Below are 12,286 nucleotides of genomic sequence, written 5' to 3' on the forward strand. Positions count from 1 at the left end.
CTGCATCAAAAGATGTGTGGCCAGCAGATCCAGAGAGGTGATTCTGCCACTTTGCTCTGGTGAGACCTCACCTGGAGTACTGCATCCAGGTCTGGAGCCTTCAATATAGGAAGGACATGGACCTGATGGAGTGGATCCAGAGGATGGCCACAAAAATGATCAGGGGGTTGCAGCACTTCTTCTATGGTGACAGGCTGAGGGAGCTAGGAGTCTTCATCCTGGAAAAGAGGAGGCTCCAGGGAGACCTAATAGCAACCTTCCAGTACCTGAAGAGGGCCTACAAGAAAGATGGAGAGAGACTGTTTACAAAGGCCTGCAGTGATAGGACGAGAGGCAATGGCTTCAAACTAGAAAATGAGCGGATTTAGATTTGATGTTAGGAACAAGTTCTTTACTATGAGGGTGGTGGAACACTGGAACAGTTTCCCCAGGGAGGTATTTGGGACCCCATCCCTGGAGATATTCAAAGTGAGGCTGGGCATGGCTCTGGGCAACCTGATCTAGTTGAAGATGCCCCTGCTTACTGCAGAGAGGGTTGGACTAGATGACCTTCAGAGGTCCCTTCCCACCCATACCATTGTATGATTCCATGTTTTCCTAGTTCAGTATGAAGGATGATAGGATCTGTAGGATACATCTGCTGTAAATTACGTATTTTTCACATAACCAGTTGTTCGAATGAGATGCTGAATTAAAATAGTACTTGAGTAGTGAAAGCAGACTTTTCTCTTTATAGATGGAAATTCCTACTGTGGGCATTGTGAACAGGTACATTGCAACTCAGGGGCCTCTTCCACACACGTGTGCACAGTTCTGGCAGGTAGTCTGGGATCACAAGTTGTCGCTGATCGTCATGCTAACAACTCTCACTGAACGAGGACGAGTAAGTGTTCAGGTTCTTTGTATGCTGTAGAAAGGTAATGTGCCTTTAAACTTTTTTCCCTGTCATTATGATTAAGTAAGCCTAAAATAGTCCAGATTATTCTGTTGAATCATTCCTCTGAATGCCAAGATTTCTGTATAACTAAGAGGCTCTACAACTTTCTTTCTCTTCTCCTTCTTTGAAAACAATCAAGCTGTTTGCTTGTCAGAAATTAACTTGCTTACTTTTATTTATATTTTATTTATGTTTTAGATTCTTTCATAGAATTTCTCTGATAATTTTTTTTTCAGTTATAGGACCCTATTAATTTCACAATAACCCAGTGAAAATTAAAGGAATATCTGGTGTATTTTTGATGTATTTTGATTTACTGAATCCTCTGTGGTTTTAAACATGAAGTTTTTACATTATTAATGTACATAAAGGGATTGGTTTTGAAGTTTTAGAAGCTGAAATTTGAACAGTTGGGATATTTTTAAGAAGTGGAAAAGACTCTTCAGTGTAGTCTTTATTTCCTATGTGATCAAATTTGTCTGGCACTAGGGTTCTAAACACCATAATGATTGATATTTGAAGATAGTTAAGCAACAATGTGTGAAAGCTGGAAAGCAACTGATTTTAACCATGGTCAGGCTACATAAGGTGTTCATGGAGACAGATGTTACTGCACATCTGCAGTCAAAATAATTTACTGCTTTCTTTTCCTTGTATTGAGAAATACAGATTAGTGCTAGTCTGTACTTTGCCCAGTGAGCTGGAACCTTTAAGGCAATTTGTCATGAACTTCTGACCATCCCACTGGTACCTTTATACACCAGATGCTCTCTCAGTTGCAGGGTAAACAAAACTCACCCACTTTGTGGGTGAATTTTCTGAGATAGAAAAAGATGTTATGTTCAAAGCAGAGTATCCCCATTGCCAAATGCCAAACCTTTTTGCAAACCCTGGAAGTTTTACATTCTAGAGTATCTCTTTTCAGTGGTGTTAAGATTTGAATTATAGGTTAATTTTTTGTTTTCCTTCAGTAATGTCCTTTTTGTATAAGTGGCTGCATTATTTTTGCTTAAATTTAAAGGGAAAAGTATTTCAGGTGAACTACTACAGCAAAAATTCTGGGCATAATGGTTAAAATTGGTATTTCAAGCCATTGAAAATTCAACCCTTAAAAAACCCCAGAATTAGGAAATTTTAGCATATCAAAATTCCCAGCTCTTGCCACTCTGTAACAGTTTAAAAAGAAGCTATTAAAAAAAAAAAACAGTTATAGGTGGCACAGGCAATGATGACAAGTTGATAGACAATGCAAATTTACTAAAGCTGAAGTATAATATGGTTCCTTATGGCTTTATGGAGAATTGATTAACATATTTTATTTTGGGATATTTCTTGGGCATAATTTTAATGTTGAACTCCACTTCAGCTCTCACTTGCATTTTGGTTTACCTCAAACTGCATGAACATCAAAGTATATGTAAGGTACATCAGGTATGCTCACATGCACATAGAAATTTTCCATTATGGCCTTACATGAAACCTGGCTGAGGCAGAGGGCAAATTACATTCACCTGCATCAGTATGTTTCTGGGCTTTTTATAACTTCAGAATTTAGATAGCATTAGTCATTTAAGTGAATGTCTCTGTCTTCAGTCTTACATCTGACATAGAAAAGGAGTGTATATCTCTTTGACAAATGACATGTTCATGAACTAAAGTTATTCAGAAGTTCTTCCAGTTTGTGAGCTTAGTTTTCCCATAGAAGTGTGAAGGGCAGCTTTCATATCGTGACCAAATTACTGCAGATTACTGTGGATAATCGAGCCTGCAATAACTTTCTGTATCATGTCCTTGCTAGTAATGCTTCTAAGCGTTACTCTGTGTTTTTAAAATAGGTTTACCTTGGAACAGAAAATATGATCAAATGGGGAAATGAAAACATTTTTTCCATTCAGTGAACTCCTGTCTAAAATTAAAGTAACACTTTGTTCTTAGTGGCCCGAAAAATAATACCTAAGTTAGGGGAGCAATCTTTAGAAAATTGCTAGGGTGACTTCATTACCTTTACCACTTGCTGTCAGGAAGAGAAGGGAAACCATTCTTATAGAAGCAGCCAGACAAGTATCAGGCACACTGAACTTCTGGAGGCTGTGTGTTAAGGGGTGAAAGTGGTATTGGATATTCCTTTTCCTTCTCCCTCTCTCTGTGTAGAACGAGTTAACTCTTAGGGTCTTCAGAAACGGAGCCTGCCTTGCTCCTTCTCTCCACCATGAGACTACAGTGTTGGAATAGGGGGAGATAGGCTGGTTTTCAATACTTTCTGCATTACAGCATGACCTAGCTTGAGGGTCTAAGAATAACTCAAGTTTGAAGGCACCTGTGGAGACATCTGGTCAACTCCTCTCTGCTCACAGCAGAGGCAGCTTTGAACCGCATGCAGGTTGCACAGCGTGATGTCAGTTAAGCTTTGATTATTTCCATGGATGCAGATTCCACAGTCTCCTGGGCATGTCTTTTCTGTGCTAGGCCATCCTCTCGGAATTGTTTTCCCTTTTTGCATCATCTTTTCAGTTGCCTCTTGTTCTTTTGTTGTTCACTTTGAAGACAAGTGTGGCTCTGTCTTCACTATAACCAGCTATTAGATGGCTGAATTTAGCTATAAATTTGCCCCCTACACTTTTCTTAAAGTGGAATAAATCCATCCGTTCTCCTCCTACATTGTGCCTTGAGAAGTCATTTTAGCAATTGCAGATAAGTACAAGACAGAAAGCATCTCACATCCAATTTACCTGAATTTGTATTGTAAATTACTAAAGCAAAAGTTTATAGAGAATTTATCCTACTTTGTTCTGTCATTTTCAAATTCAGATGTAAACACCTCGCTGACAAACCAGAGCAGATTTTTATATCTTTCCTTGAATGCCCTGAACTATAGGAGGAGAGGCTGGCAATAATAAGTGCTTGTATACAGTCTTGATGTGTGCTGATTTTTTCTTTGCAGACCAAATGCCATCAGTATTGGCCTGATCCACCAGATGTAATGGAATATGGCAGATTTCGTGTCAGGTGCCACTCTGAAGACTGCACAATTGCTTATGTCGTTAGAGAAATGGCGATTACAAATGTTGAGGTAAATGTCTGCTATCTTTAGTTATCCCCAAACAAGCTGAATGAATACATGCATAGATAGGTGGATACAGACTCTATCTGAGCATGTACATATATTCGCACACAAATTTTTGTGAAAGAATATGTATGTATTCTATGAATCACATGGTATGATTATTTCTTTAGAGCTTGTTCAAAAAACATACTTTTTGAAGTTCTATAGTAAATTATGCTGTAAATACATGGAGAGCTTCTTGCATATCAGCTTGTTGTGAAGCCTGTGTTCAGATCACATCTAGGCTTTCCACAGCCTGAACACAGGGCATGAAGTTTGGCTTTTGTTCATAAGTTGTCCCACATTTCTTACACACTTCTGTCTTCATCTCTTTCCCAAAATTCTATGGTCATAGGTACTTTTATGAAAATACATGTTTGTGATATCATAAGACATGTGTAAGAAATCACTTTGTACTGACCAAATGCTAATTTATATTTGCAGTGCTGGTCAATCTTTTAAACTTCTATATAGTTAAGTAGATTTCACTGTTACTAGAATTGCTAGTAGTAGGAAGAAAAATGAAATACCTGTTCAAAAATGTAACATTTAATTGATGTTTTTACAGCAAGGTGACTAATCCTTAAGTCTCATAAATTTGTAACTGAATCTAGCACTTTTCAGTGCATCCAGATGCATTTTAACGTGGTTAAGATTTCCTTTGTAATCATAAACATGTGAGATGCCAGTACTTAAGTCTTTCAGTTAAGATGATGTACAGGTAGGAGAAACTATCTAGTCAATGTACAGCATGATTTTTGCTTCTGTTTTTCAGCCAGTTAAGTCAGATGATAAACTTGAATGTCAGCAGAGAAAAAAAACTTAACCTCATTAAAACAGCACTGCAGAGTATATGTAAACAAATTTTAGAGCCTGTCACTCAGATTAGTTGATTGCAAATTAACTTTGGTTAGCTACTGATTCATGTAAATATTAGTTTAGTCTTTTCAAATACTTGTTAATGCTTAGTACTTACCAATCTGGTACATAAAAAATTCACTGGTGACAGGGTTCAGTGACTTTTCACTTTAGATGTCTATTTACTACCATTTAGCAACTCAGAATCCTAATGAAAATGAGTCAGTCATTAATTTTTTTGATACACCTCTTGTGTGAGAATATAGTGTGCCTTTAGAGGCATCTTAACAGGTGTGAAAGTTAAAGGATCTTCAACAGTGTAAGTTGTCTTGTGATAGCTCTCAGGTGAGAAATTCATTGCTAATGTAAAGGTGTATAATTGCATAGATTTCATCTAGGTTGGACAAAAGCATGGTAGAAGTAGTCCTATGTGGATGTGTGTTTGTTGTGGTGAGGACAAGGTTGTTTACAGGAGGTTTTGGGGGGGGTTGTTTGTTTGCGGGGTTTTGTTTGGTCGTTTTTGTTGATGTTTTTTGCTTGGTTGGGCTTTGGTTTGGTTTGTTTGTTTTTTAATTAAGGGCAAGTTTAATTAAAGTCAAATTTAATCACACACTGGAAGTGACTACTCAAAAGATGACTCAACATTGAACTGTTCATACAGGAAAAAATGACACTAACAACCGATTGCTCTGTGTGCATTTGGAGTTTCAGATGGAAATAAAAACCTTTATAGCTTGTTAAAACATAGCAGAACTCCTCTCTGAAACACTGAATACCTCTCCCAGATATTGATGTGTTCTTTGAAGGATGCATAAAAAGTAATTTGAATTCAAACCAGGTTTTTATTATTCCATGAACTAATGTGAGCATCATTGGACTGGTCTTTTGGAAGACGAGTATCTTTTAATAGTAAGATGGATATATCTTCCAAACTCACAAGAGATTTGATTTCTCTTGGAAAAGCATGTTTGTGGAAGAGTTTCCTGTGAATTAAGTTGCACAGATTTCAAATCTGCCTTTAGGGGAAAATAGCTCAAAAGAGCAGTTTATGGAATGGTACTTGTGGCCTTTTGTTCTATAAGATCAGAGCACTTGAGGAACAAGAAACTTTTCAAGATTTTTCTGATACACTTTAACTCAATGCTTCTTTACCTGTATAACTGAAGATAAGCAAATCACTGCAACTATGTGTAATATTTATAACCTTTCTAAGCTTCATGAAATGAAATAAGGATTCATTTCTTGCCTTTTTTTTTTCCCAAGACCAAGACTGAATGCTGTCTTGCAGCAAAATGAAAGAAAGTGAAATAAGTTTGGATTTTTGAGGTCAAGGAGTGGGTTTTTTCATATTTAAAAAGCTTCAGAACACTTTGGGGACCAGAACAAATAGACCAAAGGAAAAAACTGTAGAGTAAGTGCAAAATTGACAGATTCACAGATCACATCAGGTTGGAAGGGACCCCCAAAGGTCATTTTGTCCAACCTCCCTGCAGTGAGCAGGGACACCTCCAACTAGATCAGGCTACCCAGGGTCACATCAAGTCTGATCTTGAAGGTCTCCAGGGACATGGCCTCAAACACATTCCTGTGCAACCTCTTCCAGTATTTCACCACTCTCATTGTGAAGAAATTCCTCCTTATGTCCAACCCAAATCTATCCTTCTCCAGTTTCAATCCATTGCCCCTTGTCCTGTCACTACAAGTCCTTCTAAACTGCACTCCCCTAGTCTTCCTGTAGTTCCTGTTTGTGCATGGAAGTATAGCTATAAGATCTCTCCAGAACCTTCTCTTCTCCAGGCTGAACAACCCCAATTCTTTCAGCCTTTCTTCATAGGAGAGGTGCTCCAGCCATCTGATCATCATTGTGGCTCCCCTCTGGACCTGCTCGAGCAGGTCTGTGTCCCTCTTGTGTTGGGGCTCCCACAGCTGGACACAGTACTCTAAGTGAGGACTCAGCAGTTCACCAGTGGTCTCACAAGGTGCACTGTTTCATAAAATAAGATAAATGTTTCTTTTTAATCGTTGAAAAATAGCATTGGAAGCCTGAATTGCCATGTCCACATGTTTCCTGAACACATCCAGGGATGGTGTTTCTACCACCTCCCTGAGCAGCCTATTCCAATGCCTGACCACTCTTGCAGCAAAGAAATTTTTTCCTAATATCCAGTCTAAACCTTCCCTGGCACAATGTCAGGCCATTTCCTCTTGTTCTGTCACCTAATACTAGGGAGAAGAGACCAACACCCACATCACTCCAACCTTCTTTCAGGTATTTGTAGAGAGCAATGAGGTCTCCCCTCAGCCTCCTCTTCTGCAGACTAAACAATCACTTTTCCTTCCTCATAAGACTTGTTCTCTGTACCCCTCAAAAGTTTTGTTGGCCTGCTCTGGACCCACTCCAGCATGTCAATGTCTTAGTGATGGAAAGCAGAGGGGGGATGGCTTGAAGAGAGAGAACATCAATTTCTGCAGCAATTCAAAGTGAAGATTAAGCATAAATTCATTTTGCAGAGGAAGAGTATTGCCCTGTGCTGAAGGGAGGAGGTAAAATTGCAAGATGGAGAATGACTGGTGTCTTTCTGTTTATGAATGGCCAGCATGTAAGGCCTTCTAGTGACTGTTAAATTGATATTGGATGAAACAAAGGCAGCAATGCAAACGAGTATGCTGCCAGCACTTTCTGCTATAAACAGAAATTAGAATCTCTGTATTTTTTAAACATCTGAATTGTTTGGGCTGAGGCTTTCCACACCATCTGTCTTCCTTGCCAAATACATGTCATACAACAGTTTGTGGGGGGACATGTTGAGTTTGCTCATGTTAAGGATTCTTAGATTGGTTCACTGAAACTTTTGCTTCTGCACATTAAAGACGACTTGTATTTTCTCTTTCCAAAGAAATCTATATAAACTTGACTGTCAAAAGTGTCTTCAACCTGCCACACTGCAGAAGTATTTTAAAAGCTTCTCTGAAATGTGTCTGCACTGAACATGTTCTATTCTGTCAAATACTTATGGTAGAAGAAAACAAATTAATTTTGAATAGTAAAGAGCTGAAGAATCAAAGTAGATGAAAAGCATTGTGGCAAGGATGTACAGAAGCATAACAAAGTGAAAACAGTGGTCTAAAGAAATGCCCAATGCAACTGGCAAGGTATCTACTGTTCAGAAACTAGGCTTTAATACAGATCACTGAGTTTCAGCTTTCAAGGTTTTATTTGTGAAGCTCACAACAAAGCGCATACCTTTTCCTGCTTTACAAGATATAGGACCATTTCAATGTTAATGTAATTCCATGTGGTGAATTTTCTTTTAGTTTCCTTTCCTTTTTCTTTTCTTTTCTCTTTTCTTTTCTCTTTTCTTTTCTTTTCCTTTCTTTTCTTTTCTTTTCTTTTCTTTTCTTTTCTTTTCTTTTCTTTTCTTTTCTTTTCTTTTCTTTTCTTTTCTTTTCTTTTCTTTTCTTTTCTTTTCTTTTCTTTTCTTTTCTTTTTTTCTTTTCTTTTTTTTCTTTTCTTTTCTTTTCCTTTTCTTTTCTTTTCTTTTCTTTTTTTCTTTTCTTTTCTTTTCTCTTTTCTTTTCTTTTCTTTTCTTTTCTTTTCTTTTCTTTTCTTTTCTTTTCTTTTCTTTTCTTTTCTTTTCTTTTCTTTTCTTTTCTTTTCTTTTCTTTTCTTTTCTTTTCTTTTCTTTTCTTTTTTTCTTTTCTTTTTTCTTTTCTCTTTTTCTTTTCTTTTCTTTTCTTTTCTTTTCTTTTCTTTTCTTTTCTTTTCTTTTTCTTTTCTTTTCTTTTCTTTTCTTTTCTTTTCTTTTCTTTTTTCTTTTCTTTTCTTTTCTTCTTTTCTTTTCTTTTCTCTTTTCTTTTCTCTTTTCTTTTCTCTTTTCTTTTCTCTTTTCTTTTCTCTTTTCTCTTTTCTTTTCTTTTCTTTTCTTTTCTTTTCTTTTCTTTTCTTTTCTTTTCTTTTCTTTTCTTTTCTTTTCTTTTCTTTTCTTTTCTTTTCTTTTCTTTTCTTTTTTTCTTTTCTTTTTTCTTTTCTCTTTTTCTTTTCTCTTTTCTTTTCTTTTCTCTTTTCTTTTCTCTTTTCTTTTCTTTTTTCTTTTCTTTTTTCTTTTCTTTTCTCTTTTCTTTTCTCTTTTCTTTTCTCTTTTCTTTTCTCTTTTCTCTTTTCTTTTCTCTTTTCTTTTCTCTTTTCTTTTCTCTTTTCTTTTCTCTTTTCTTTTCTCTTTTCTCTTTTCTTTTCTTTTCTTTTCTTTTCTTTTCTTTTCTTTTCTTTTCTTTTCTTTTCTTTTCTTTTCTTTTCTTTTCTTTTCTTTTCTTTTCTTTTCTTTTCTTTTCTTTTCTTTTCTCTTTTCTCTTTTCTCTTTTCTCTCTTTTCCCTTCCCTTCCCTTCCCTTCCCTTCCCTTCCCTTCCCTTCCCTTCCCTTCCCTTCCCTTCCCTTCCCTTCCCTTCCCTTCCCTTCCCTTCCCTTCCCTTCCCTTCCCTTCCCTTCCCTTCCCTTCCCTTCCCTTCCCTTCCCTTCCCTTCCCTTCCCTTTCTTTTTTCTTTTCGTTTTCTTCTTTCCTTTTCCTTTTCCTTTCCTTTTCCTTTTCCTTTTCCTTTTCCTTTTCCTTTTCCTTTTCCTCTTTTCTATTCTCTTTTCTCTTCCTCTTTTCCTCTCTTTTCTTTTCTCTTCCTCTCCCTTCCTCGCCCTTCCTCTCTTTTCTTTTCTCTTTTCCATTAAATGAAAAGGTGAAATGCAGAATTAATTGTTTGGATTCTGAGAAAAGTCAAAATTCATGTTGACCTTTCAAGCCTAAATTTCTTTCTTTCTATATGAGTATTATCATACTAAGCTGCATATGTTGTTTTTCTGATGAACACAGAATTGTTTTATTAATCAATAAGAGGCATTTTAGGAAAGCGAAGCAAGGAAGCCTGCCGTTTGACGTAATTGTAGCTGGGAAGGATGTGAACTTCAGGAAGACGATGAATGGCTGTTTTTGTGACTGAAAAGTCTTGCCAGTGAGATGTTTCTGCAAGTGTTACAGCATCAGTTTGAAACCTGTGACAGCCCTGTACTTAAAAGTTGCAATATTAATGGCAGACTTAATTTGAAAAGGTCATGTATCTTTGTTTTTGAGCAAAATCTAGGATGTTAGCATGGCTTCGATGAAGTTGCTTTTGCAGTTAGATGTCTTGAACTTGCACAGGAGGGATAGATACAAGAGGTACAAGTACATAATTTTTTTTTTTTTTGGCTGACACCTTTGTTGCAGCACCAATAACCATTATCAGAAGCGCAAGAACAAGTACCTTGGGACAGATTTGTTGTGTTAGACCTCTGTAGGTGCTTGCCAAGTAAATTTGGGTCAATGCTGTGAAGCAGATGAATGTTGGCCAAATGGCTGATGATAAATGGGGCAAGTGACATAATTCAGAAGTGTCACTAGAATCTGTAAATTGTTTGGATTTTTATTTTTTTAATCCACCATTTTTAAGCTGATTTGTGGAAATACCAAAGACCTTAATTCAATTTAAACCACTCCATGTGAGTCTCTTAAGTTTAGACTTATAAAACGGGACTAACAAAGCCAGATTTGATAAAGATAAATTGTACATTCATCAGTAATTAGGATGTTACAATGACTGTCATTGAAAAAAAGTTATGGATAGGATTTAAGATGACTTGCAGGAATGATGTTTGTAAATCCAGCTTTCATTTGCTTCCAGCTGAGCTGGTGTGGCAAATCTAGTGTCGGGGGGAAATTTTCAACCCACCACAGATGGTTTGGACAACAGCTTGAGTATAATGTAGAGCTACCTCTTATTTTCCATTACCAAGTTTGCACAGAGAGACAGGGTTTGAAAGAAATAGTGTGTTTCAAAATAAATATTGTTAATAGCTAACTGGGGCTAACTATGGGACTAATAACCACAACTCTAACGCTTTTTTTTAAATGCATGAATGATAGATTTTAGTTACCATGGTGGTCTTCTGGTGCGAGTTACTTCCATTGTGATGGTATTTAGTTGACATTTTCTTAAGTTAAAAGCTGACCTGCATTAGGAGTGTAGAGACTTGAACATTTGATATTTAATTAAAAAGAAAAAGAACAACAAACAACAATAAATCAATAATAACAAACAGCAAAAATCAACCCCCAGCAACAACCAAACTTCACTAAAAATAGCTTCCAAAAATTTGAACTTCATCTGAGTGTTGATTTGATTTCTTCTACATGAGACATAAAAGTATTAGAATTAGAAAAAGTATCTGTATCAGATGTGAATATAACTACTGTTTACAGTAGGCTTAACTTACTAACAGAAAATGAACTATTTAAAAATATTCATTTTGAAACACGAGTGATGCAATGGTCAAGTTCTAACAATTTGGATCACCTCAGAAGAGCTCAACAAAAAGAAGTAAACCTAATTGGGTCAAATCATGCTGAAACTTGAGGCATACCTGGAATAATTAACAAATATATTGGTCTCTAGGGATTAATAGGATATGTAGAGGAAAATTAGGATGATCACACCAGAAGCAGCAGCTGAGGGCTAAGTGCATGGTCTTACAAGTGCATTTTTTACCTTGAGTAAGTCTTATGTAACATGCTTGTTATGCTTAATGTCTATGAACTACTATTAAAAAAAAAAATTGCTAATTTTGAGCCTGAATTACTAGTAAGTAAAAATTAGCTCTTCTGAGCTTGTAAAACAGCTTTTGATGCTACAGATTCTTGGTTGTGTTGCTGGCACTTACCTGCTATGCACAGCTTGACGTTCTTGACACACGTGGAAGGTGACCTGATACTCAAGATAATTTTAGAATGAATCAAGTCTTTGTTTCACCTGACTGCTGTACTTCAGATGTTTCTGTTTTCAGAGAATCAGTTCAAACTGTTGCATATAATTGCTGTGTTATCTCGTTTCTTTTGAAGAGGTTCTGGTTAAGCACACACAGATTGGCAAAAGAGGACTTTTTAATGATGTTTTCTAGTCATGTTTTTGGATTTTTTTTCAATCTATAGCATTTTAAAAAAAATAAAGTGCAATCATTTGATAAAGCTCAACTACATAATGGTAGCAAGGATGAACAGAAAAAGGTTATTTTGTGGAGATCTCAGTTACAATGGGGTCTTCTGATAACCTGGATGATAAATCTCAATCCGGTTTGTATCAGAACAAGCTTAGTCGTTAGTGTTAGATTATATTTTCCACTTGGGCTTTACACTAGACATTTTAATCATGATTGCTTATAGTCCACCTTTAAGAAGCAGAGCATGAGTTGTGGTGTTTATCTTCATGCCCCTGGAGGCAACCGTAAATATCTGCAATTGCTTTGACTGGAATCAACACGCCTCCTAGCACTACACTTGGTACACAGGCAGTAGTTATTCTCTCCTCTGTA

General features: G+C 36.6%; 1 protein-coding gene across 2 annotated transcripts in view; it reads left to right on the plus strand.

Moving 5' to 3' along the window:
* Positions 1 to 12,286, plus strand: part of PTPN3 (protein tyrosine phosphatase non-receptor type 3) — a 98,229-nt gene that overhangs the window by 79,391 nt on the left and 6,552 nt on the right. For both annotated transcript variants that reach the window (XM_054381529.1, XM_054381530.1), the window contains 2 exons: positions 737 to 883; positions 3,879 to 4,007. In XM_054381529.1, the coding sequence (XP_054237504.1) occupies positions 737 to 883; positions 3,879 to 4,007 (276 nt within the window). The remainder of the gene's footprint in view (positions 1 to 736; positions 884 to 3,878; positions 4,008 to 12,286) is intronic.

This window comes from Indicator indicator, chromosome 6 (genome assembly GCF_027791375.1).
Source record: "Indicator indicator isolate 239-I01 chromosome 6, UM_Iind_1.1, whole genome shotgun sequence".
NCBI lineage: Eukaryota > Metazoa > Chordata > Aves > Piciformes > Indicatoridae > Indicator > Indicator indicator.